This window comes from Rutilus rutilus, assembly GCF_951802725.1.
Source record: "Rutilus rutilus genome assembly, chromosome: 14".
Taxonomy (NCBI): domain Eukaryota; kingdom Metazoa; phylum Chordata; class Actinopteri; order Cypriniformes; family Leuciscidae; genus Rutilus; species Rutilus rutilus.
Window position 1 is genome coordinate 31099510 of NC_140219.1, and position 27581 is coordinate 31127090.

Here is a 27581-nt window from a genome sequence, read left to right on the forward strand (position 1 = left end):
CATGGACTAACATTTACTAATTTGTCATTGAAGAGCATATGTCATAATTTAGACATATATTTAAGATGGAAGAATGTGGTTTTACAGATGCTAGGAATATGCCTTGGTGTCAAAGAGCACACCCAGGTTCCTAACTGATGACGAAGACTTGGAGCAGCCATCAATCGTTAGACAGGTTATTACGTGCGGGGGGGGGGGGGGGGGGGGGGGGGGGGGGTTGGTCTAGTAACTATTTGGAGTAATTATTTGGATCAGGTTCAACATTAATGTAAATAATGCATAATGTGTAATTAATTCTAAAGTGAAGATCATGGGAACCACACAGTAGTGACTCAAGTGTTACCAAATAATATCAGAAGGAATTACTATCCAAAACCTTACAATGACTTACAATGACAATGATGAGTCATTACCAGGCATTTGTCATGCTTTTCACTTTAGAATACTGATCCAAACAATTAGTAATTCCTTCTAAAGGATTTGGTAATACTTGAGTCACTATAGTCAAATTGTTTTTGTCATGTCTTCTGTTCCATTCATGCTTGAGTTTCATAGTTTTCTAGTATGGTAATTGTTCCGAATATAAGACAACCCTTCTTTCAAGATGTACCTTGAAGGCCTTTTGAAGTCAAAATCTTTTCTTTTAAAGAAAATTATTTATTTGAAAATAATTTTCATACTGCATTTTTTTTTATATATATTTAAATGTTTTATTTTTGTATTTAAACAAGTATTTGAAATACTGGTAAAATGTATCAACAACAATCACATTCAGAAATAAACACTTTATGCCATAGCTGCCATAAAATAACCTGAAGCTCTCATTTAGTAGATTTCACTATGACAAAAAACACAGGTGTTTGATCGGCATTACTGATCCAGGGTGGATATGAATGTTTTTTCCTTAGGCCGATCACATAGCGCAGGAAAGACAGCAGTTTCTTCCTGAAGTCGGAGGGCAAGCAGCGCACTAATCTAATTTGACACGTCTTATATTCGGAACAATACGGTAGTTCTGTTCTTTCTGTTCCCTGACTGTTTGTTCACATAGTTACACATTGTTTGATTCATTCAGTTCAGGTGTTCCTTGTTTTTTAGCCCTTGTGTTTGCTCTCTATTTATACCCTCAGTTTTGGTTTGTTTCTTTGTCTGGCGTTAGTCATATTTTAGTTGTGTGGTATTGTTTTCCCTTGCAGTTTCTTGGATTTAAGTTGTTGGATTTAAAATAAACACTCTTGGATGTGTTCTCCTTCACCTTCGAGAGTGTTCAACACAGCAACCGTTGACGTTACTAGTGGGTTACCATTACCTTCACTTTAGAATTAATTATACATTATGCATTATTCACATTAATTATGAACCTGTATATAGTAGTTCTTAGTAGTCTACTACCTACTACCACATTTGACTAAGCACTATTACTTACTAATTCCTTAATCAGAGTTTATTGTTAGTTAATAGTAGTTACTATAATGTTAATATTATATTATACGGGACAGTATTCTGAAGTGGCACATTTTTCCTTGTGTTTTGTATATTGTCCCTTGTGTTTTGTGTGTTCTGTTTTTATTGTCTTCACTGATTTTGTTTGGTTCTACTGCAAACAGCATGAAAACTTGGCATTGTGAAGTCATTGTATCAGACCAACTTTGATGTTCATGACAAAACAAATCTTAATATACCAATATTTTATTAAACAGTAAAGCACCTTGGAAAAAAAATCTCATGCATACAGTTTCTCATTTCGCAATATACACAAAGCATACTTATTACAAAGATATATTTCACTCACTCTGGTTGAATTGCTCGTTGATGTTTACTCTTAATCAACAAAGGAATGATCCATTGAAAGAATATATAAATAGCAATAAATTAAAAGAACAGTTCAGTATTACAACACATTTAAACCTTCAAAAGCATTGGCAAACATACAGTAACAGGTTTATGTAGCTATAACGCTCACTTAATATGAGCTTTAACATTGCTCACGTAATGGTTTCATGGTGATACTTGCTCAGAATAACTGATAATGCATTTGAGCAAGTGAGATTAAAATTGACTTATTTTCATGTGTCAAAGTTTTCTCTTCATGTGCAAAATGAAACATCCTTCATGTTAAAGACAATAATTAGAGGTTGAAGCTGATTTTAGTAGAAATCCTATAGCATGTTGTTTTTTACTCGATCAAAAATCTGCCTCACTTTCAAAGCAGGTACACAACCTTCACGAAGAATGCTGATAGTTCCTGGAAATGAACAAAATGCATGTTATTATTAATAATGGAATATATATATTATTATGACACGATATAAGCTCTTTGGGATATCTGTTTACCTTCATCAATTTTGAGGCAGTTCACTACAGTTGATGCCACCACCTCATTAGATTCTCCATCACACAGGACTCCTTCAATCTTGTGGCCAAGACGGCTGTTTCAGGACAAAAGAAAACAATGCTCCAATTAACCCTTGAGACCTGCAATCAGGCGACACTGCCAAATCTAACATGTGTTTCTATTGCAATTATTGTTTTAATATAAAATGTCACGACCAGCAGTGAATACATCCTTCCTAATAATAAAGTTGGCTTCTGAAGAGGTATGCTTTAATATAAGGTAAACCTTTGATCGTAGAACACACTGCTAATTGTGCCTAACATTAGAGTATCGTGGTTTGTTGTTTCTGAATTTTGTAAAATCTCAAACCTTAAAACCATATAATATTCCCTTGTTTAGGCTACATTATTTATTAATTTAATACAATTCCGTGTACAATGCATTTGATTTGTGGAGTTTGTATTCCTTCACTGTAGCCTCTAACTATTGTTGGGACTTTTTAAACTTACTTGATGACCATATCATGATGTGTACTGTCAGCTTCTCCACTGGGATTGGCTGATGTAATGGCCAATGGACCGGTGAATTCACACAGGTGAGCAGTAGCAGTGTGGTCAGGTACTCTTATCATAATGCTTTCTCTGGTCCCCACATAGTCATATGCAGGACCCACACCTGTGAACAATAGGACCATTGAAAATGATTGGAGATAATAGATAATCATCACAGATTCCTGAAAACGTTCTCTCAGTAAAGTTTTAATTTGGTTTGTTGATTGTCCCAAGATTGATTAGAGTTGGAGTTAGGGTTAGGTTAGGTGTAATTACAAAATGTTAATGCATGTTTATAACCTTACCGAGTTTGAGGAGCCATTCGCCTTTCGGGACAATGCAACTAATGCCTCCCGGGTAAACGTTTCTCATGAACTCCCACAGCAAAGGACTGAAGGGAGGTTTGGCTGCCACAAGTTGATCCACACTAGAGATACAGATACAAATTGGCTTTTCTGCAGGACGGTCCTACCGAAGAGAAAGGTTTATGGGTCAGTGGGTCAGCTGACAAACACACAGGCAGCTGATCATTTGTAAAAGAATATTATGTTTCACAGCGTTTGTGTACTTTGATACTGTAGATCTTCTCAATTGCACGGGGGTTCTTGCATGAAGCAGCCAATGCATAGACTGTATCTGTAGGGATACCACACACTCCATTGTTTTCCAACAATTTTGCAATCTTGAGGAGTCCGCTGGTTTCCCGAGACTTGGCAATGAAACATGGATATGTGGTCTCAGATTCCTTCTTTTTCTTGTCCTTCGAAAAAAGCAGACGTTAATCAGTTGGAGTGTTTTGTCTAACCATGAATGTATGACATAATTAAACTTCACAAGCACTTCGTCATCATCATTGAAATATAATACCTTGATAAGGGAAGGTCCAACTGGTATCAGGGTCTTGGAGAAGATGGCGTTCACAAGGGATGCTAGCATGCCATACAAACATATGATGGCGAAAATTGCTAGCATAGCAACTAAAGAAAGAGTTTCAAGAAAATGTGAGGTAACTTGTACACATTGTTGCATTTCTTTACAATCCTTTTCTTAACAAAATGCATTTCTGTACCTTCTAACTGATAGGGCAGTCTTCTAAATGTAGAGAGGAGAAAACAAACTATGATGACCTCCATGACAGTGGTCAATGCCAAGAGAACTAGATTGCCATAGGTTGCTGTAAAAAAAGAAAGAAGGTCCAATTCATAATCCTTCAAACGGCAAAAGTCAGAAGTGAGGATGTATGTTATGTATTAGTAAACAAACCTACCAACTAGAATCAAGAAAGCATTAATGACCAGGAATGCTATTGCCCCAGCTGCAAATCCGTTTGCTGACTCTGTGGATATTTGCAAGCGATGTCCTGCAGGAAAAAATATGAATCTTAGAATTCTACCCAAATTTTTAGCCAAGTATTTTTTTTTAATCTTACATTTTCATACCTGCAAACCTAAACCAGCTCCAAGTTGCCCAAATAGCCACATAGAACGAGGGAATGACAGAGCCAAATCTCTGGCCACCTTGTACTTGTAGTCGACTGACGTAGGCCTGGATAATAGCTCCTGGGATGAGTACCCAGGGAACAGTTAGGTCGAAAAACGCCAGGCCGGACTGACTGCTGTGAATGGCTGAGAGTGCGGCCACTCCATTGCAAAGGTAGAATAAAGCATCGGGGAGCTGTGCACCTTTATCTTCAGGCTCATCCAGTTTAGATCTCTTCAGGTAACTGAGATATTTCTGCAGGGATTCAGTGGAGACAGGCTGGGGTCCAACTGGAATCAAGGACTTCTCAGCAATAGTGTTGATTAGGCGTGCAAAAGTGCCATAGAAGGATAAGAGAGTGAAGAGGGAGCAGGTCACTCCAAAAAAGATGTAGTACCCGTCGATGGGAATCTGGGAGATGGTTGATATGGTCACCAGGACAAAAAATGAATTGTGAACTAGCTCAAGAGTGTCTTTGTTTAGACTTGCAACGCAGAAAACCAAAGCAGCAGACAGGAAGAACCAGTTGCCAACCATGGCATGCCTTACTTCACCAGCTTCAGTCCGGCCAATGGTTTCTGTAACCACATACTCTTCCCAGGTCTTCACCAACCAAAACGCACAGTGCAGGCCAAACTTGGTTGCATGGTAGCAATCTTGACGCAGATATGCATAATAGCTTGACAGAAGCTGAGCAGCAGAATTAATGCTTATCCAGATGGCAGCTACTGGGATCGATGGGAAGTAGCCAAAGGCGTAGAATGCGAATATAAATGGTGAGACTGTGTCGCAGAAGAATCCCAAGGCCATAGGTTCGGCATATTTGGTGTTCTTCTTCTTCTCTTGGCCCAAGCTTTGGGAGCTGCTAGCATTGGTGGTTCCTAGGAGCAGCACATTAAAGAGAGGGTTTCCAAAACCCTTCAGCACGTAGCGTTGGGCCAATCCCTTGATTAGCAGTGCTGATGAGCCATATATGGCAAAGAGCAGGATTAGGAGCTCCAGAATCCCAGAGACCACTAAAGCCCACCCTGCTACCAGACCCACAGCCTCAAATATCAGTGTGAGAGTGATGGCCCCAAACACAAAGGGCATGATGTAGTTTACTGTTGCTGAACAGAAGGCCAGTAGAAAGGAAAGCAGGATGTAAGGTACCAGCCCAGCTATGGCAGACTCCTTGATGTACATTGGAATGTCGGTGTTATTGACACTGGTGTTATTGACACTACTGTTTGTGAGCAGATTTTGAAATGTGCTGTTAATCATTGTTGATTCATTAAATAGGTTTGGACTTGGTTGGTTGGCACCTAGAAAAATTCTTGTGGCCCCATAGCTCCCCCACAGAGCTGCGTATCCTACAAATGACGTTCCACTCAGATGGTCATATTTTCGGAAAGACAGTAAACCTGCCACAAGCTGACACACTCCACCAATCAGAATGAGATGAACACCTGTATAAATTGACATAAGATGCAAAGAAAGGGATGCATGATGTTCAAGGAAGTAAGCTGTCAATGCAAAAAATGCATTGTTTTCTGCTATTAGCATATAAATGTATAATTCTTACAAGTTGTTTGTTAAATTAAAATGACAAAACAATGACCTGCTAATATGTTCTCCACTCCCTCTGCAGGAATGCCAGTCCTGGCCCCATGGAAGTTCTGCAGTAGGACCAGGAAAGCACTGATGCCATTGGCAAGGAGTCCAAGCACTCCTGGCTCGCCATAAAAACTTGCCGGAAAGTCACTCGCTGATGCCATGAACTTCCCCTTAAGTGTAGCTTTTGCTGATAGAATTAAGTTGGATAATATATAAATATATGATCATAAAAAATACAAATTCTAACATTTGTGGCAAAATGATATTTTGATCAGTCAAATTCTCTCTGAAATATTAATAATTAATTCACAGTGAGCTTAAATATTTTTTCCTGATTTTATCAGCCCAAATTAATTGACATTATGAACGTATCCAGGTTAATGAAAGTTACTTTTAACTGATTGATATCATTTCAATTTTAATCAGCATGCTAAAATGTACTTTCTGTATTCTGTACTTTTAGTGGTGGGACAAACATGTCTACAAATAAATTTAGTCTATGTGATATAAAAGATTATTAAAAACCTTCATAAAATGAAACCTGTCAAAGCCTCGTTAAGATGTGCCAAAAGATTTATCTCTCGAGTGAGCACTAAACAGCCTATTTATGGGTGTGTTTAGTTTCATATTCTCCCTCCCCTCCGTAAGTAAGCAACACAGTTGTCTATTCAGCAAACAGCGGAGCAGGAGGCAAAAGCTTTTCACATATAGTGGATGTTTTAGTTTTCAGGCTTTAAAACTAAAACTGCCTCTCTGACACAGATGTGACTGTTGGCTGAAGATTTATACTATTACAGCCTATAGGTGACGGTACAGTTTCATCTAAAACAGCCAGCAGACAGGTGTCATCATACACAGATAGCTGTCTGTGGACAATGCTTGAGGATAAACTCAAGGTAAGTTTCAACAGACTTTTATGTCAACTTTTCAACATGGTTTTAACATAGTAACATAGTAAAATATTTTTATTTTTATTTATTTTTTCATGAGGAAAACAGTATAAATCATAATAAATGTTTTTGTGAAAATGTAAAAATGCTGAAAGTTTTCTGTTATTGGATAGGTTTATGGGATAGAATATACAGTTTGTACAGTATAAAAATCATTATGTTTATGGAACATGCCTATACGCGCATACACACTTTAAATAAATAGACACAACTACATTAACATTTTTAAAAAAGACATAAGAAACTTACCTAATGAGAATCCTTGATCTGTAATGAAGTATTGAGATGCTTGTGAAGAAAGCTTTAACCCTCTACCGCATGATGTTGCCATATGGCAACATACTCTTTCTGTTCATTTCCTTGCCACGGTCTCTTTAAGAAAACATTCTCGTGTTTTTTGTTGGAATGAGAAGACCTTAGTTTAGCCAATGATGTGCTTTGGTTAAGTCACATGACATGCAGGTTTTTTTTCTGGCGCGATTTCTGACAGACTGCGTCTCTTGTCGGTAGTTTCTGAAAGCAAATTTAAACGTCATTCAGAAACAAGGACCAGCCCATATCACAAACACACAAAAAACGGAAACTTCACCTCAGGTAAGTTATGATGACATATTCACCACTCAAAAAAGTTTTTATGAAATTAGTTTTTGGTAAATCGATCAAATGTCTATGTTGCCAAGCGGCAACACTGTGCAATAGTGGAATGACATTATTGCAATAGTTTAGCTAGCCAGAAAGGTCAGCTGCAATCTGTTAAGCTGTAACAATAACAATATTAATGCCAGTGATATAATGTTTATTAGTCATATGTTAAGGACTGCCTAGGCATTTGTATTATGGAAAAAAAAATCTAATTTAAATGGCATTTTTACTTTTGATTAGATACAGTATGAATACAGATATATCAGTGAGCACTGCCATATTCTATGGCAAGGTAAAGAAGAGAAGGGCAGAACTGGCTCTTCCTGCAGATGAAAGTGAGGATGAGATAGGATTTAGTGACCATGAGGATGATGTGGATTGGACAGTAGATGGGAGCAGTGATGGAGACAGTTCAGGTAAGTTAGCTCAGAAGCAGACAAGACAGGTATTAGTCTAGCAAACAGTGTTAGGTAGATTATTCTGATGCATCTGGATACGTTAGACTTGTTTTTTATTAATTATAATATGTATTGGACCTACTGTATATTGTCTGTCAACACAAACACTGTATTGTTTTGAATACTTTTTAATCCTTTCAGCAGATGAAGAGCTGCAGTTTGAAACTGAAGAGGGAATTGTGCCAGCAACCGAAGAGAGAGGTACATAAATGCTATCTATTGTTATAGAGAACTGTGTGTGTGTGTGTGTGTGTGTGTGTTCATGTTTTTTCTATCCTGGTGGGGGACTTCAACCTGAATGCACACAGACTCATGGGGACTCGTGTCACCGTGGAGACCTAAATTGAGGAAACAAGCTTATAAATCATACAGGATGAGTTTTTTTTGAAAATGTAAAAATGCAGAAAGTTTTGTGTGATGGGTAATATACAGTTTGTAGTGTATACAAACCATTACATCTATGGAGAGTCCCCACAAAGATAGTGAACCAGACGTGTGTGTGTGTGTGTGAGAGTGATGGGTAGGTTTAGGGCTAGGGTTAGTGTAAGAGGAGAGAATATACAGTTTAGTGTAGTGAACCAGACATGTGTGTGTGTGCGTGTGTAGGTTTGTACTTGTGCAGAAAGTGACAAAGAGACAGAGTTATGGGTCAGGTCAAAGAATAGGTCCAGAAATCGAATCATCCGTAGCTTCCTACATGTTTTTCACATAACATTAATGCATGTTTGCTTATGTTTCATTAGATCAAGAAGAGGTTAGAGCTGCCCTGTGCCCACCATTCCAAAAGACGAAGAACCTGAAATGGAGGAAAAAGAGGAGCACTGCTGCCGTTCCAGGATGGAAGGGCAGCCTCCCTCATGCTGACCATGTTAAGGAGCCCATTGCATACTTCAGGGGTCTTCTGAGCAGAAACACAATTGAAAATATGGTGTTCCAGAGCAATCTCTATGCCATCCAGTGTGACCCAACCACGCCCTTGAATGTCACTTTTGAGGAGATAGAGCAGTTCATGGGGATATGCCTTCACATGTCTGTACATGGCCTGCCACATACCCGAATGTTTTGGGGCACAAAGACAAGAGTGGATTGTGTGGCTGACACAATGTCAATGAAAAGATGGGAGGCTATCAAACGCTTTCTACACTTTGCCAACAATGACGAACAGGTGCCTGCTGGACAGCCTGGCTATGACAAGCTGTTCAAAGTGAGGCCACTCCTAACAGCTTTACAGGAGAGTTTTAATCACATCCCAATGGATGAGCACCTATGTGTTGATGAGCAGATTGTACCATTCAAAGGTAAAAGCCAGCTGAAGCAGTACATTCCAATGAAGCCGAAGCGTTGGGGCTACAAGATCTTTGTGCTGTGTGATCGGAATGGCATCGCCTACAATTTTGATTTCTACACTGGTCCAATCACTTCAGCGGAGGGTTTTCCAGACATTGGTGCCAGCGGAAATATTGTTTTGAAGTTGGCCTCGATTGTGGTGCAGTATATGTCCCACAAAATGTTTTATGACAACTGGTTTTGTGGTGTTGATCTTCAGTTGCAGCTTGAGAAAGTAGGGATCCACAGTGTGGGAACTGTAAGACAAAATCGTCTGGCTGGATGCACCTTCACAGAGGACAAGGTTATGAAGACCTACAGACGTGGAACATATGAAGAAAAAGAGACCACACATGACGGTACAGCACTAACAGCAGTGAAATGGTTCGACAACCGCCCAGTTACCCTCCTGAGCACATTTGCAGCAGCCACTCCAACCTCAAATGTGGAGCGGTGGGACAAGAAGAGGAAGGAGGTCATTACAGTGACGCGTCCAAACATCATTCAACTCTACAACGAAAGCATGGGTGGGGTGGATCTCATGGATTCTCTCATTGCTCTTTACCGCACCAAAATCCGCTCAAAGAAGTGGTACCACCGCATTGTGTTTCATATGTTGGACTTGACCACGGTGGAAAGCTGGCTGCTCTACCGCAGAGACTGTAAGGATGTGGGGCTCACACAAAATGCACAACTGAGTCTGCTTGACTTTAAAATTGACATTGCTCACTGCCTTTGCAAAGAAAACAAGGGAGGGCTGAAGCGCAAAGGTAGGCCCTCACAGAGCACTGAATCAGCTTTGGATGGGAAAAAACATCGGAGACCTGCCTGCCCACTGCCACCACAGCCAGTACGACTGGACCAGACCAACCACTGGCCTACCATGGTGTCTCAAAAAGGCAGGTGCAAGTATCCTGGCTGTAAGGGTATTGTTAGGGTGAAGTGCACCAAATGTGAGGTGTACCTGTGCCTCACCTCTGAAAAAAACTGCTTCGTGAAGCTTCATACAGAAAAAAGGTGAAGTTTCAAGGATTATGGGATGGGGGTCATGTTCAGTCTTTCTCTCATAAGATTGGGTAATGTTGAATTTCCATGAACTGCAATGTTTTTATGTAAATGGTTTTATGTCAATGTTGTAAGATACATGATGAACAGTATTATATTTGATATTAACTGTATACATTTGCAATTTAATAATATTAATAAAAAAATTTATGAAATTCAAAGAATATAAAGCATTATTCAGTTAAAAAGAATGGAATAAATAGAATCAGTTGGAAGAATCATTTGTTGGAAAGTATGTATAAGGTGTTGTTTATAAGTACTGTGTTAAAGCTTATTATAGCACAAATTGAATCAACACAAACAACAAAAATATTAACTATAAGTAAATTTACACTTATTCTAAGTCATTTCCACTATTGTATGTTGTTGCCGTATGGCAACATATCATAAAGTACCTTAGAATAATATATTTTTTTTTTTTAAATTCTACAGCACTTCAAGTTAAGCCATTCTAAGAAAAGAAAAAGAGTCAAATATTTTTTTATATAGGTCTAGCATAATGCGTGCGGTAGAGGGTTAAGTTTATAGAAACATCCTCATGGAATCTGGGAGGAGTTACAGTGATGTCAACCAACCCTTGGTCTTACAAATGATGACATCAATGACCCTTTACACAAGAAAGTTTGTTTCCTGCTGCGAAATCCCACCTATGAACCTAAAAATAAACTAAACTTGGGAATTCCAGCCCTTCCTCACTTCTTCAGTGGGTGTGTCATCATCTTTTGTGGTCCAGTACTGTATAAAAAAGGAGATGTGGAGACACCTGACTCTAGCACATCATCATCACCGACCTTCAATCATTCCATCTCGACACTGAGATAGGGAAAAGAAGACAGCCTTTCTTCAACTTCGAATCAACAAACAGAGATATCAAGCCTCTTCGTACCCAGATTCTGAACAAAAATTGACAACATGCTTTCAGTTGCACAGGTAGAGAAAATTTTGTGCTATCATGTTGTCATAGATGTGTAATTTCTAGATTTATGCGTGATTGCTCGGTGTATAAAAAAAAAAAAAAAATTACAAGTTTTATAAATTATGGGATTTTTTTATGAAGTGTCTTATTGAAGCCAAACTGTTTACAATTAGAGTTTAATTTTTTTTTTTTTATGTTTCATATAAGAAAAAACTTTCATAAAATATTATTAAATAAAGAAGGTTTTTATATTGTATTTGACTAGGCTTTTTAGCAGTGCTTTTAAGGTACACTTAAAAGAGAACAAAACATACACTATACACTAACTAAATACACTGTATGTACATACTATAGAGCTGAGACACTCAAATATAATTGTTTGTACACAGAGATCTACAAGATGCCTGTCTGCTTTTTGTGCTGCTCGAGGACTCCATAAGTCTGCACTAGATGGTGAGCAAGCTCTACTTGTCACAGCCTTATTTTCAGTAAACTGCTGGCAGAAAAGAAAAGTGAAAGTCTGGACTTTTATTTAGGGTCTGGAATTTAGATAAACATTAATGTAGACTGAATCGGCTAATCTAGGATAGTCATTGGCACTCAGGATGAGTGCTATCCAGCAAAGGAAATTGTTTCAGTGTTCATTTACACTGTCTCTTGTCTGTTTTTAGTGGCAGAGCGTCCTGCCCCTGAGGAAACAGTGACCAGCAGCTTTGGCAGGTTTATTCGGAGCGTACAACCAAGGCATCTGTCACCAACCGTGCTGCAGCGCAGCAAACGCATGATTCTGGACAGCATCGGCGTTGGGCTTTTGGGAAGCAACACTGAGGTGTTTGAACTGGCCCTTCAGCACTGCCAGGTAGGGCACAATGTCAATAGTAAATAATAGTAACCTTTAGAGAAAACAACATGTTTTTCAATCTACTTTTTAGTAGGGATGCACCGATCCGATACTCAGTATCGGTATCGGCTCCGATACTGCCATTTTTGGCGGATCGGGTATCGGTCAGACAAGGCCGATCCAAATCCGATATTGTGCGTATACTATTCAGTGTTATTGTTCAGCCCCACAAAAGGCACACAAACATTATAAAGCACCATAAGTTTTCGTGCACAATATTATAAGTGTTCTGAAGCCGTTATATAGTATAATGTGAGATATAAATTAATATTTAAGTCGTTAAATTCAAGATCACGTAAACGTTTCCCTCAGCTGCGCTGTCAGTCATTCTTCATTCAAACAGCGCGTCGCGTTCGGTTACAACAGTTAACACAATGAAACTCTCTCCAAGATGATTCAGTGTTACTATTATTATACTTGATCTGTAGATAAAGGTCTATGGTTCGCATAAAACAACTTTATCTTGCTGGACTTTATTGCTGTACCTTAATCATGTTACTTTCTACCGGGTGTCTGTTAGATCACAACACTGGAGTAAAGTCAGAGCACTATTTGTTCTTCACGCGCACAGTAACTGAAATTTAAAACTGTTAAAAGAAAATGCTGAATAGACTATTGCATAGATAGATACTGTACAATACACTACGCATCAATATGTATTTTCTTTGTTCTATAAACTTTTCAATGCGGACTCGACGCGCTGCGCGCTGTGACTCATGTTGCTTCAAGCGCATCATTCTGCGCTCGGGATGCGCATAAGCGCTTTGTGCCGCTCTGTATTGGAGCCTTTCATATCATAATACAGTGACGCAATGAAACAATATCAATAGCCGTTCTTGTTCTGTCCTATCTATTATGTTGCTACCTCATTAAACAGCTGTGCTATACATTTAAAAAATGTCTCAATTTTATTGTAGGCTATAAAATAATTTATATTTTTGATTTTTGTTGTTGGTTTTCATGAATGTATTTTACAACAAAACAAAGAGCAATGTGTAAAGTTTTACCAGATTTAGTGTTACACTTATTGTCTCTAATTTGTTCCCCACTAAACATTTTTTTTCCACAAAATGTTCAAATTTTATACAATTATTGTGCACTCGTAATTTTTCTAGACTAAATTTTACTGCTGAATTATCCACTAATCTAGTTTATAATAGCATTTATGTCAGATTATGATCATATATTTTTTTTGTTGTTGTTTTTCTTTTTTCAGTTCTTATTATCAGTTCAACACAGAGTTATAGAAATTCTATTTGATTTAAAAAAAACTGCGCTGGTATCGGTACGGATCGGTATCGGCCGATACTCAGAATTTTTGGTATCGGATCGGATCGGTTCTGAAAAAATGGTATCGTTGCATCCCTACTTTTTAGTAGAATGATGCCAAGACTTAACAGAGTGCAATTCTTCCCTGGACATGGTTTAGCAATGGTGTACAGAAAGTGATGCACTTCTAATTTGTTTGTTGATGTGTGAATGAGTTGGATCTAATGACCATTCATTTATCCTCTTCCCCAAGCACATGTATGCTTCTGACGACGTCAGCTTCGTCTATGGGCGCCAAGGAGTGAAGCTTTCTCCAACCCTTTCAGCTTTTGTCAATGGAGTTGCAGTAAGTATAATGAAGTGCATTGTGATGTCATTGCAGTTCTTAGTTTATCTTACAATGGAAGAGTGATTCAACATCCTAGACGCATTCTCAGTGTTTCTCCAGAAAGTCCTGTTCTGCAGATCCTGAAATTAGTATCCAGCCAGATGAGAAAATGAGAAATGAAAAAAAAAAAAAAATCTCAGTCATGAAACCTCAGCACTGTGAAACCTTTATGGTCTACAGCAACATCCATGCTACTGTTGGAAAGTCTAGTATGTAAACCATCAAAATAATGTGTGGTTAACCTCTAACGCTTCAGGAAGTGACAGACCGGACAGACCGGGTTATTGGTTCTTGCTCATACTATCAGTAGTCATCCACAGCTTTTTCCTTTTCCTTGTGGCATTTTGGCTACGCTAGTGTAGCTATCTGAAGGCTATGACATGGTCTTCTGAGACTATGTGCAGTGAGATTTAGAAACACAAACCATCATCCCAGGACAGCCAGAATAAAGAGTACTCTAGACTTTACTCTAGACATTGATTGACATGTTGGTATTCCACAGGCTCACTCAATGGACTTTGACGACACTTGGCACCCTGCAACCCACCCCTCTGGAGCGGTTCTGCCTGCACTCCTGGCTATAAGTGACATGTTGCAAAAGAACAGCAAACCAAGTGGGCTCGACTTTCTAATTGCCTTCAATGTGGGCATCGAAGTACAGGGTCGACTGATGAGATTCTCCAGGGAGGCTCACAACATCCCTAAGAGGTTAGAGTCAATTTCTTTGTCTCATTCTCAACTAAAGTGACTGAGAGCGATAACTATATTTCTAAGTACAGCACAGCCTGAATATGGGAGTATAACAGCATGGGTATTGTCTGAGGTCGTAGACAAACAGAGAGCTAGGTGGGTAAGAACACTGCAGATTCCATGTGAAAGGTTGTCAAGGCTCCTTCAGACAGGTGTTTATGCAGAGCAGTTCTGTTTGTGCTCCGAGAATATAGTTAAACACTTATAATTTGTTATTTCCTGAGTACTCTGAAAACAGAATCCACCTGTGTCCTAGTATAATGTCTGGTAGCTATAAAATATAAATGTCTTAAGAATGGCCGAGCTTGTAAAATAACGACTGTGCTCTTTCTCTGTCTTCTCTGCTAGGTTTCATCCTCCCAGTGTGGTGGGAACTCTGGGTAGTGCTGCCGCCTGTGCTCGCCTCCTCTCTCTGGACCTCAATCAGTGCAGTAATGCCCTGGCCATCGCTGCATCTTTGGCAGGTGCGCCAATGGCTAACGCCGCCACACAATCCAAACCTCTTCACATCGGAAACGCCTCGCGCCTCGGGCTCGAAGCAGCCCTGCTGGCATCTCGTGGGTTGGAAGCAAGTCCTCTGGTCCTGGATGCAGTGCCTGGCGTAGCTGGCTTCAGCGCTTTCTATGAAGACTACGCCCCGCACCCCATCCCGTCCCCCGAGATGGATGAGCATAGCTTCCTCTTAGAGAAACAAGACATTGCTTTCAAGCGCTTTCCCGCACACCTGGGGATGCACTGGATCGCTGATGCTGCCGCTGTTGTGCACAAGACCCTGGTTGGCCTGAGAGGAGGCAGCGTTTCTCCAAACCTGGTGCAGGATATCCTGCTTAGGGTGCCGCTCTCCAAGTACATCAACCGTCCATTCCCGGAGACAGAGCACGAGGCGCGACACTCCTTCCAGTTTAATGCCTGCACTGCCCTGTTGGATGGAGAAGTCACAGTGCAGTCCTTCCACCCAGAAGCCATCCAACGGCCCGAACTTCATGCGCTCCTCTCCCGCGTCCGTTTGGAGCACCCCCACGACAACCCGGCCAATTTCAACATAATGTACGGTGAGGTGGAGGTTACCTTGGTAAGTGGAGATGTCCTAAAAGGGCGATGTGACACCTTCTACGGCCATTGGAGGAACCCACTTAGCCAAGAAAGCCTGCAGAATAAGTTCTGTAACAATGCAGGCACAGTTCTGTCCAATGAGAGGGTGGAGAGGCTGATCGAAGCTGTTGAAGGCCTGGAGCATCTAGATGACTGTAAACCACTGCTAACTCAACTGCAGTAAACAGCTTGGTGCTTTTATTACAAAATGACACCAATAATGTAATATGAATATAGAATTTTTGTGAAACACAACTACTTGTATTTATTTAATAGAAGTACTACTCAAACATGTTATACTCTTTCTTGATGTACATACTGTAGACTAGTACAAACCTTCTTATTTTCCTGCTGTGGATGTCTGTTTTCATGTTTTTACAATATTTATTTACACTATTTCACAAAATGACAAAAGTTGAATATATGTTTGTAAATATAAATTTAAAAGCTCTTTTTAAATATTACATAATATAATCTTCTTGATGACTTCTGCTTTTTGTAAAATCTTGTTTACAATGAAACTCAATAAACTTCAAAATGTATTACTATACATGATTTCTTGTCCAACGTACATTTTGTCATATAAACACACATAAAATTGAAATAGTCTGGGAGTCTACATTACTGTATGTTTATGGTAAATGTAGTGGGGCTGCAAAATGTCATACCTCAACGGGATGAATTACAACAATCAAACATCATGTTTGGCTACAAACTGAAAGTAGGTATTGGCACGTCTTCAGGTCTTTGTTATTTCTGGCCAAACCAGATAGACCGCTAGTTGGATCTTGTCAATCTGAGATCATGCAGGTTCAAGCTATTGGTAGATTTCTTCTACTTATATTGAAATATGATTTAGGGCAAAACGTTACAGGATTTAAGGTAAAAAAAATACATGATGATATCAAGTATGGTGTTTGAATATCACAGCGTAATGGGATTGAGCAGAAATTGAGGGCCAAATTTAGCATTTTCACAGAAAGATTAAAGGTTTTTCCAACTAAAGTAAAAATTTAGGTCTATGGGGCCCGTCAAAATGTAATGATTTGGGACATGGTAGGAGCTTGTATGGCAATGAAACATAACTATTTAAAAAATAAAATGAATTTGCGTTTTTTTTAGATATATGTTATTCTAATTTAACTATGGATATTTCATATATGGTATAATCTTCATATATCCTGAGGATGTATATATGTAATAATAATATATTGCCTTATATGTAACAACAACACCACTTGCGATATAGTGACATTGACATTACAAACCCCATTTCCAGAGACGTTGGGACATTTTGTAAAATGAAATAAAATCAAGAATCTGTGATTTGTTAATTCTCTTGAACCTTTATTTAAATGACAAATGTACAAAGAAAACATTTACAATTTACAGTCTACTAGAAAGACATATAAAAGATAATAATAATAATTATTATTATTATTTTATTTTTTATAGCGCCTTTCAAGAACCCAAGGTCGCTTCACAAAATAATACAAATAGTAGATAGACAAAAGAAACAAGCAATCAGCTTATTAGGCTATATCAAGCAAACAAACAGAAAAGCAGATGGAAACAAGCAAACACAACAAATAATGAACATAAGTCAAAGATAACAAACATATAAGCCTTTTTAGCAACATATACATTTCGGCAAAGTATGTAAAATAAAATACAGGTGAGAGAGTGGTAGACAGAGAAATAGAACTGAAGATTATTTATTGAGCATGGTAAATATATGAGTTTTAAGTTTTGATTTGAAGATCTGGAGGTTGTCGATGGGACGAAGATTAGGGGGCAGTTTATTCCATAGCTTAGGGCCTACAACACTAAAATCCCTACCACCCACAGTAGATAGTTTAAACCTGGGGACGACAAGCAAATTTTCGTTGCTAGATCTAAGAGTCCGGGCAGGAAGGTATGTTTGCACTAACTCAGCGAGGTATTGAGGTGCGGGACCGTGACAGGCTTTATAAACTATGGCCCGGTTTCACAAACAAGGCTTAGATTAAACCAGGATTAGGTCTAAATTCAAATAGGGCTTTTAAGTAGCTTTTATAAAAGTGCCTTAGAAAAAACATTACTGATGTGCATCTTGAGACAAAACAATAGCACTGACATATTTTAAGTTATGTCAGTGCAAGTTGCTTTCAGTTCAGACAGCTCAAAAATGCATTTTAGTTTGGGACTAGTGTGACCACTACGGGTTTTCTTTATATATTCTCAATACTACTTAAATCAAAAACCCATAATTATAAAATAGTCAGTTCAAAGAACTACCCGGTGGCACGCAAGCCACCCTAATTAAAGGACGTAGATGGAAGCTGGTGTGTCAAAAAAAATATACATTTATTTATTTCACAATAGTTCAATTATATAAACAATTCTAAAAGACAACAGTAATACTTTATGAAACTTCTCTCAATCAAAACACCAAATGGTTAAGGGTGTGTACAGAGTTTCCCTCCTGAGACGTGTCTGAATATAAAGCACACCACACGTCACTCTTAATAAATAATTTAAGAAGAATACATAGGTGAAACAACCCAGTTACATATTTCACGTGATTCACAGCAATTTCCCCCCTTCACTTCACACACACACCACTGCAGGCGTTTGTCCCTTTAGGAAACTACACATTACCCAAGTATTTCAATTAAAAGAACCTCACCATGTATACATGAGTTATCAGAGAGAGTCAAGACAAAACAAAACAAACAAACATACAATGTAAAAGCTCAAACCTCCGCTCTCTCTCTCTCTCCCTCCTCGCATGCCCCAAGGGCAGTCAACAAACAGTCGTATAAATTATGGTAGGCAGTTGGTATAACTAAAACTAAAACAGGAAAAACAGTGACTGGACACACGTCCTGTAACAATAATAAAATGTCATGAAATAGGTTTCTTTTGTAACAACATACAATCAATAGTTATAGGCATGTTCATACCTGAATAGCAAACAAATGTTTGCACAATGCGTCTTCACCACAATCGCACTGCGTTACCGTGACAGAATAGGATGCATCCTCACCACAATCTCAAACTGTGTTACTATGACAGAAGATACAAAATCAATATACCAAGCTTTTACGATCATTCACAACATTTCATAATCTAACTTGGTACCTGCAACAGTTTTTCCCAGAACAACCGTTTTGTCCACTGGCCAATCTCCAGCCTCAAGCAATGACAACAGCACTGGTTTGAACCATCGATTTTGGTGCTTTCATTCCCCACGCTGTACCGACACACTATGCTGGAATGCTAGCTTGGCTTGTCGCTCTGTGACTACGTCACACTAAATAGCCGGCTGAGCAATGACGCGCTCTGAGGTGGTGTCTACTGGGTCCTAATGTCCTACCCCTTACATTCACCCCCCTCGTAAAATGTCACCGTCCCGGTGACAGAAACAAAATAAAGTCAACACCAGGGTCTAAACACAGCATATAATGCATTGACTGTAGGGTGCGTTGTAGCCTCCTCCCCACCCTCCTCATTTCTTACGGCTGCACGAGGGAGATGAAAACGATTTGAGTGCTGGCCTGCTGTTAGCCGGGTGGTTCGTCGAGTTGTTTGAATTGATGCTTGTTCTTCTTCCTCCGATCTACCACACTCAAGGTCTTGACTCAATTCCATGGAATCGGAACTTGGACTAGTAGGTTGTTCATTTAGCTGCCCGGATAACAACGGGGCTGCAACACATCTCGGTCTTTCTGAATCATATGGATTCAACGGTGCACACACCCCCAAGTCAAATTCCTCGTCTGTGCTAGGGTCAGGACTAAGTACTACATCCCCCTTGGGCACATCTCCAAATAACTCCACCTCAATCGCACATGGGTGCGGGGAGCCTAAATGGATTGGCAATGGGCGCAATTCTTGTCGATGGATATTCCGCTCTGGGCCTGACTGACCCTTGGGCTTGATTTTGTATAATGACCCAACCTCATCCAGACATCGCACTACTTCATATACAACAGGCTCCCACTGATCTTGGATTTTATGGCGACCAGGGGGATGACTTCGCCTGTACACAAATGAGCCAATAGGCAGAATTGGCAATGGGACCGAACGATGTTGTGCTCGAGAAGCGGCTGCGTCTTCCAATTGAGTTCGCGCTTTAAGATAAATTGATGTTAAATGCTTCTGATGTTCTTGAACCCAATCTTCTACTGTCCCACCCGATGTCACCTCAGTCAGTCCCAGAAGCGAATCTATAGGAAGAAGAGGCTTTCTCCCAAACATCAACTCGTAGGGAGAGAATCCTGTAGAACTATGCACTGAGGTGTTATAGGCAAACAACAACTGAGGCAAATGTTGAGGCCATCTCTTTTTCTGTTCTGGAGGTAAAGTGCGCATCAGATCGTGCAATGTCCGGTTGAAGCGTTCACATTGCCCGTTTCCTTCTGGATGGTAAGGGCTAGTTCGTGACTTCTCAATTCCATACACTTGACAGAGGCGTTTCAGTAGCTCTCCCTCAAAGTTTCGTCCTTGATCTGAGTGGATCCGTTTTGGGACACCATAGGCATAAAACCATCGTTCCGTGAGAATTCGAACGACCGTCACAGCTCTCTGGTCAGATGCGGGATATGCTTGTGCAAACTTAGAAAACACATCGGTCACAACAAGGAGGTTCTCTCTACCATCACTAGCTCGTTCAAGCGTGGTAAAATCAATGGCCACAATCTCTAGGGGTCTAGAAGCAAGCAGGCTGCCCATAAAAGTTCTCACCTTTGGCTGTACAGCTTTGGCTGTCAGGCACCTAGTACACTCTTGACACCAACGTTCAATATCTTGACGCATGAAGGGCCAATAACAGCGTTGACGTACAAGGGTGGTAGTACGTTCCACCCCTTGATGACCGTGATGGTCATGGAGATTAGTAAGTACTTCACTTCTCAGCCTCTGTGGTAACAACAGCTGTAACACCTCCTCTCTACCCCCAGGGACATGACTTCGCCGATACAAGACTCCCTGCTGTTCTTGGATTCTACTCCACTGGCGAACCATTTCCAGGACTGCTGGAGATTCCTTGGTCCGCTCCACAGCTGAGGGAACGCCACCACGTTTCCAATACAGCAAGAAAGCCTGTATCACCGCATCTTCTGCCTGTAACACTTGAAGGTCAGCTTTACCTCTTGCTGGAGTTGCCTCAATAATAGATGTAAACGCAGAACACCGCTGATGGTTTTTAATGCAAGCTTGTTCAACCTCTTCAGGAACTGAAATACCAGGGGCGACTTCTCCCATAGAACTTGGCAGCGGGGCAGGAGGCAAGCGAGAGAGTGCATCTGCATTTTTATTAGATGTTCCAGGTCTGTACATTAGAGTGAAATCAAAGAGTGCCAGCTGTGATGCCCAACGTTGTTCTACGGCACCTAGTTTAGCAGTACGGAGATAACAAAGGGGGTTGTTGTCTGTGAAGACTGTAAATTTAGAGCCGAGAAGGTAATCTCTAAATTTTTCCGTTACCGCCCATTTGAGTGCAAGCAACTCTAATTTCATAGCTGAATAATTTGTCATATTCCTCTCGGTAGGTCTGAGCCCACGGCTTGCGTATGCGAGTGGCCGACGTTGCCCTCCTTCCTGTTCCTGGGACAGGACTGCCCCCAGCCCCAGATTACTAGCATCCACTTCCAGGACAAATGGTCTGGTAAAATCTGCATACCCCAACACTGGGGCCCCAATCAGCTTTTCCTTAAGCAAATGGAATGCCTGTTCGCAACTCCAATCCCAGTGATCACTCCAGGAGCTATTTGATCTGGGCCTAGCTCTTTTACTAGAAGGCTGCAATTTTGCTACTAATTTGTGGAGAGGGGCGGCATACTTTGCAAAATCTTCCACAAACCTCCTATAATAAGAGGCAAAACCCAAGAAGGAACGCAGTTCCACAACAGTAGATGGAGTTTTCCACTCCTTAACAGCACTGATCTTTTCGGGGTCAGTGGCAACACCAGATGCGGAAATTACATGCCCAAGGTACTTTACCTCTGGCTGGAAGAAGTGACATTTTCTGAGCTTAAGTTTCAGGCCATTCTGTTGCAACCGGTGTAACACTAGCTCCAACCGCTCCAGATGATTCTGAAATGATGATGAAAAAACAACCACATCATCCAAATATAGGAGGAGGGAGTGAAATCGTTCATCTCCAAAGATGCGCTCCATCAATCTCTGGAATGTCCCTGGTGCATTACAAAGGCCGAATGGCATTCGCTGAAATTCAAACAGACCAAAAGGTGTACAGAAAGCAGTCTTAGCTTGATCCTTCTCAGCTACGGGGACCTGGTTGTAACCACTCGCCAAATCCAATGTCGAAAACATGCAAGCACCAGTCAGGGCATCCAAAGATTCCTCTATGCGTGGAAGGGGGAATGCATCCTTCCTGGTTTTCGCATTTAATTGGCGATAATCAACACACAGGCGAATTGACCCGTCCTTCTTCTTGACCACCACAATGGGAGAGGAGAAAGGGCTACAACTCACCCGCACTACCCCCTGCTCTACCAAATCTTGAATATGAGCCTTCACAAGATCATACTGAGAGGGAGGGAGTCGTCTATAACGTTGGCGAATAGGTGCATTATCTAGCAAGGGAATCTCATGCTCTATCAAGTTTGTGCATCCTAAATCCCCATCATTCTGACTGAAAACCACACTATACTTCGCCAACAAAGCCTTAGCATCTTCCTGTTCTACCTCTTCTAGATTAGGCCATGATATATTGGCCAAACCAGGGACAGTTCGATTCACTACTTCAGCTGACTGAATGAACACGGTAGGGCTTTCACAACTCTCTTCGCTGCCGAAAATTACGGGTTGACTATGGGGACATACACTCACCATTTGAAGTCTACCCAAAAAAGTACGGGGTCTTAACCACCTGTCCTGAGTACCTATATTAACCACGGGTACAGAGACAGTTCCCTCCCCAATAGTTACCAAGGAAGATGGAATAAGGAGGTCTGCAGGTAGTTGCCAGTCACCTATACCTGGGGGTTCTAAAAATGCGGCAGGAATAAGTGAACCAACTCCCTGTCTACATGAGGCTGTGACTAGCTTAAATGACCCAGAGGGAACACAAATGGAGGGACCTGGGGGAATTGAGACACTACCGATAAATTCTGAATCAGTTAAACGTTCAAGAACCTGACACTCAGACATAGCGTTTTTCAGCACATCAGGTACAGCTGGTGGGGAATGAAATAACGCAGTGCCATGTTGACCAAACAGCTCTTGATAACAACTTTGCAGAATATTCATTCCCAACAAACCGGGAACATTGCGTTTTCTTGTCTGAGTCTGTACATCAGGGGGATCTCGTACAACCAAAATACCCATTCGAGACAAAGTCCTACCAAGTACTTCTACATCCAACTCTAAATATCCTTTATACGGGATATCTAGTCCATTGGCGGCTTTCAACTGTAGCCAGCCACATGACTGCAAAATACCCTGACCCTGGGGTTGGAAATGTTCTGCAAAAAATTCCTCTGTAATAGTTGACACCATTGAGCCTGTATCAACAAGACATGGCACAACTACACCTGCCATTACAACCTTCATTACTGGACATTGACCAATGAGTATAGAATGTGAAGGTACCGTTGATTTTAAAGAGGAGCCACCCAATCCACCATCTAGAGCCTGACTCTGAGCACTAGATGAAGCTAGTTTCCCGAGGGCCCCATGACATTCCTGCCCCGACCCCCAGCTCTACTCTGAAGCTCCCCGGCTGCAGCAGCTTGATGGGCTCCCTCCCAATTACGACAACGCCTAGCTATATGACCTGGGTGTCCACACCGCAAACAGATAGGTTGACCTTCTGAATCAAACCGATATCGCCTAGGCTGGGTGCTAGGGCCACTGGGGGCAGCATGCCAAACTGGGTTAGACAAACGTTGCAAAATTGCATCTAACTGTACTTGTTGCTTGCGCAAAGTTTCTTTTAATTCACTAATTTCTTTAACTGGTTCTACCGCTACCGCACTTGAGTTTACCCCCAATTCACAGGCATCAATATGGGTATCACAAGAATAGGCTCTAGCCCGGGGAAGGCTAGGACGCTCCCCGTCATCTGACCAACGCAGAGCTTCACTGCGAACGTCAATAAAGGACATACTAGGTTGTAATCGTATGAGACGTTTTAACTCTCTGCGAAGCATATTATCACGGACATACTCAGCAAAATGATCACGAATTACAATATCAGAATCAGGAATTCCCCCTGGATTCTTACGCTCAATTATCTCCATTAAAGACATTACTGCATGAGAAAATTCACGTAAAGATTCCCCATCACGCTGGCGTCGTTGAAAGAATTGTTTCTGAGCTTCAATATAAGATTGAGGGCAACCAAATGTTTCAAGCAAAATAGCCAGGATTCGATCAGGGTTATTTCTATCTGCAGTGGGACGAAATCGGATCTCTGACTTAGCTTCCCCATCCAGATGGTCATACAGAAACAATGCCTGCTCAGTAGGGGTCATATGTTTGGAATTAAAACATCTACGGGCTTCTTCTACCCACTCCTCAACCCCCAGACATCCAGTACTATTATTACCTGAAAACCTTGGGCATTTCCGCTCTCTTGGGATAATGACATACCTTGGGTTGACTAAACTTTCTTGCTGACTGCTGGTTGCCCCTCCCTGTCCTGCCACAGCATTTGGTTGTGCTACTGCTTCCTGTTGAAGCCTGGTATTAACAGCCTGCAGCTGCTGGAGCTGCTCGGTCAGAGCCCTAACCTGATCTTCTAAACCTACAGACATGACAACAACAACAAAAAAAAAAAAAAAAGATAATAATGAAAACAACAATGATAAACAAAGTAACAATAATGATAAACACACAAAAAAAAAATTTGTCTTGAGGTTAAAGTCCAGCTGGTCTTGGGCGGCTTCTCCGATCCTCCTTGCCAGCCACTGTTTTTCCTTTACCCCAATAAACCCAACTGCCCACCAATTATACAAATAAACACCAAAAAAAAAAAATTTTTTGTAAAATATATATATATAAATATATATGAGGAAGGGGATGACACTACCAGCAACCACCCTAACGACCCTGCCGTCTACGCCAAATGTGACCACTACGGGTTTTCTTTATATATTCTCAATACTACTTAAATCAAAAACCCATAATTATAAAATAGTCAGTTCAAAGAACTACCCGGTGGCACGCAAGCCACCCTAATTAAAGGACGTAGATGGAAGCTGGTGTGTCAAAAAAAATATACATTTATTTATTTCACAATAGTTCAATTATATAAACAATTCTAAAAGACAACAGTAATACTTTATGAAACTTCTCTCAATCAAAACACCAAATGGTTAAGGGTGTGTACAGAGTTTCCCTCCTGAGACGTGTCTGAATATAAAGCACACCACACGTCACTCTTAATAAATAATTTAAGAAGAATACATAGGTGAAACAACCCAGTTACATATTTCACGTGATTCACAGCAATTTCCCCCCTTCACTTCACACACACACCACTGCAGGCGTTTGTCCCTTTAGGAAACTACACATTACCCAAGTATTTCAATTAAAAGAACCTCACCATGTATACATGAGTTATCAGAGAGAGTCAAGACAAAACAAAACAAACAAACATACAATGTAAAAGCTCAAACCTCCGCTCTCTCTCTCTCTCCCTCCTCGCATGCCCCAAGGGCAGTCAACAAACAGTCGTATAAATTATGGTAGGCAGTTGGTATAACTAAAACTAAAACAGGAAAAACAGTGACTGGACACACGTCCTGTAACAATAATAAAATGTCATGAAATAGGTTTCTTTTGTAACAACATACAATCAATAGTTATAGGCATGTTCATACCTGAATAGCAAACAAATGTTTGCACAATGCGTCTTCACCACAATCGCACTGCGTTACCGTGACAGAATAGGATGCATCCTCACCACAATCTCAAACTGTGTTACTATGACAGAAGATACAAAATCAATATACCAAGCTTTTACGATCATTCACAACATTTCATAATCTAACTTGGTACCTGCAACAGTTTTTCCCAGAACAACCGTTTTGTCCACTGGCCAATCTCCAGCCTCAAGCAATGACAACAGCACTGGTTTGAACCATCGATTTTGGTGCTTTCATTCCCCACGCTGTACCGACACACTATGCTGGAATGCTAGCTTGGCTTGTCGCTCTGTGACTACGTCACACTAAATAGCCGGCTGAGCAATGACGCGCTCTGAGGTGGTGTCTACTGGGTCCTAATGTCCTACCCCTTACACTAGCTTAAACCTTGTTTGTGAAACTGGCCATAAGACTAATAGTTTAAACTTGATGCGATTGACCACAGGAAGCCAGTGAAGTTGATGAAGGATATGTGCAGATTTATATGTAAGAGTTTTGTACCATTTGAAGGCGATGTATTGCTTTGGTGGGTAGGCCGCTGTATAAGGAGTTACAGTAGTCCAATCTGGAGGTTATGAAAGCATGAATAACAGTTTCAGCATCTCCAAAGTTAAGAGAGGGGCGTATACGAACAATATTCCGCAGGTGAAAGAAGCATGATTTAACAGTCTGACCAATGTGTGAATGAAAGCATAACGTGGGGTCAAACAAAACTCCCAGATTCCACACAGTTTTTAAAGGCCTAATCTAAACATCATCAATATCAATAAAAATGTCATGTCCGGGTAAACTCTTTGATTTGGGGCCAATTAACAGGATTTCAGTTTTCCCAGCATTAAGCTGTAAGAAGTTATCAGACATCCATGTTTTAAGTTCCTGAAGGCGGGAGATAACAGAAGCGAGTGGACAAGCTGAGTTGGGGTTAATCGTGAAATAAATTTGAATATCATCAGCATAACTATGAAAGTGATCTGACCTATTGGCAGCAAATAAATGAGAAATAGAAGAGGACCAAGTACAGAACCTTGAAGTACAGAACCTTGAGTTTTACCATTTTATGACACCATTTTATGGTGTAGAGTGTTTAAGAAACCACTCAGTTTTAAGCATGTGCAGAATGAGCCTGGCATTGACTTGCTTCTCAGGAAAGATGTCATCTTGATGGCAGTTTTTGTGTCTTTATAATCCAAATATATGCCTCCATGTCAAAGGTACCTTCACACATTTGCAAGTCACCCATACTGTTTGCACGGATGATAATTGTTTGCCTTTGCACCTGTCGCTGATAAAAATCTGGATGAAAAACAAAGTTTACAGTAATGCATGAATAAAAGAAACTCTGATTAGAGGCTCAGATATCTGATTCATTGTTATATCAAGAAGAAGGAAGAGAAAGATTTAACTTTTAAAACCTGGGCTTTACAGGAACTCAATACCCATAGTCTTCTAATCTGTTTTGATCGCAAGGGCTTTACTGTGTTTGTTTTATCATGAGGAAATCTTTGAACACTGCTTGGTGCTACTGTAAGTCGGGCAGGTGGACATCAGTATTTTCCATTTATAAAAAAATAACAAATTACTATCGATCAATCCTCACATAATAAGACTCTTAAAGACCTGATGGTCCCTTTCGTTTTTGGGACTGAGAACTCCCAAGCCCATCCTGGCCTCTTAGAACCATTTTTTCCAAAAACAAGCTGAAACTTGGACTCATCTGACCACAGCACACATTTCCACTGTGTTTTTAGACCATCTGAGATGACCCAGACAGCAACATAGTGTGTGCCAGATATGAGCAGACACTATGTTACTGTCTGGGGAGCTCGGTCCCAGAGAACTCGGTGGAATCTGTTTTAAATATACTTTCTCCTTGTGTAACAGAGATTCCAGTTGGTCTCCTGTCTTGCCTTTTATTTTGCCTTTGTCCCAACTCTCAACTGGAGTGTGTTGTAGTAGCCATAAAAAAAAGGTGTGATGAGTTTGAA

General features: G+C 40.5%; 3 protein-coding genes across 4 annotated transcripts; 2 read left to right on the forward strand and 1 right to left on the reverse strand.

Annotated features, from left to right (window-relative positions):
• Window positions 1–1675: 1675 nt before the first annotated feature.
• Window positions 1676–6142, reverse strand: LOC311303738 (uncharacterized protein). Its single transcript, XM_084430368.1, has 10 exons — window positions 5966–6142; window positions 4326–5813; window positions 4154–4246; window positions 3956–4060; window positions 3754–3863; window positions 3455–3646; window positions 3192–3354; window positions 2845–3010; window positions 2335–2429; window positions 1676–2245 (listed from the first exon to the last, which is right to left on the reverse strand). Exons 1-10 carry the CDS (start codon window positions 6120–6122, stop codon window positions 2160–2162), a joined length of 2655 nt encoding a protein of 884 aa, XP_084286494.1. The 5' UTR covers window positions 6123–6142; the 3' UTR covers window positions 1676–2159.
• Window positions 6143–7207: 1065 nt separating this feature from the next.
• On the forward strand, window positions 7208–10548 carry LOC311303739 (piggyBac transposable element-derived protein 3-like). 2 transcript variants are annotated; one of them, XM_084430370.1, is made up of 3 exons: window positions 7208–7505; window positions 8153–8212; window positions 8755–10548. In XM_084430370.1, the coding sequence occupies exon 3, from the start codon at window positions 8937–8939 to the stop codon at window positions 10356–10358; it is 1422 nt and encodes a 473-aa protein (XP_084286496.1). In that variant the 5' UTR covers window positions 7208–7505; window positions 8153–8212; window positions 8755–8936; the 3' UTR covers window positions 10359–10548. The 2 variants fall into 2 exon arrangements, with proteins under 2 accessions (XP_084286496.1, XP_084286495.1); XM_084430369.1 differs by having other exon boundaries at window positions 7208–8212.
• Window positions 10549–11173: 625 nt separating this feature from the next.
• irg1l (immunoresponsive gene 1, like) lies at window positions 11174–16067 on the forward strand. The gene is made up of 6 exons (XM_084430371.1): window positions 11174–11332; window positions 11708–11771; window positions 11990–12177; window positions 13742–13834; window positions 14379–14584; window positions 14975–16067. Exons 1-6 carry the CDS (start codon window positions 11315–11317, stop codon window positions 15900–15902), a joined length of 1497 nt encoding a protein of 498 aa, XP_084286497.1. The 5' UTR covers window positions 11174–11314; the 3' UTR covers window positions 15903–16067.
• Window positions 16068–27581: the final 11514 nt, after the last annotated feature.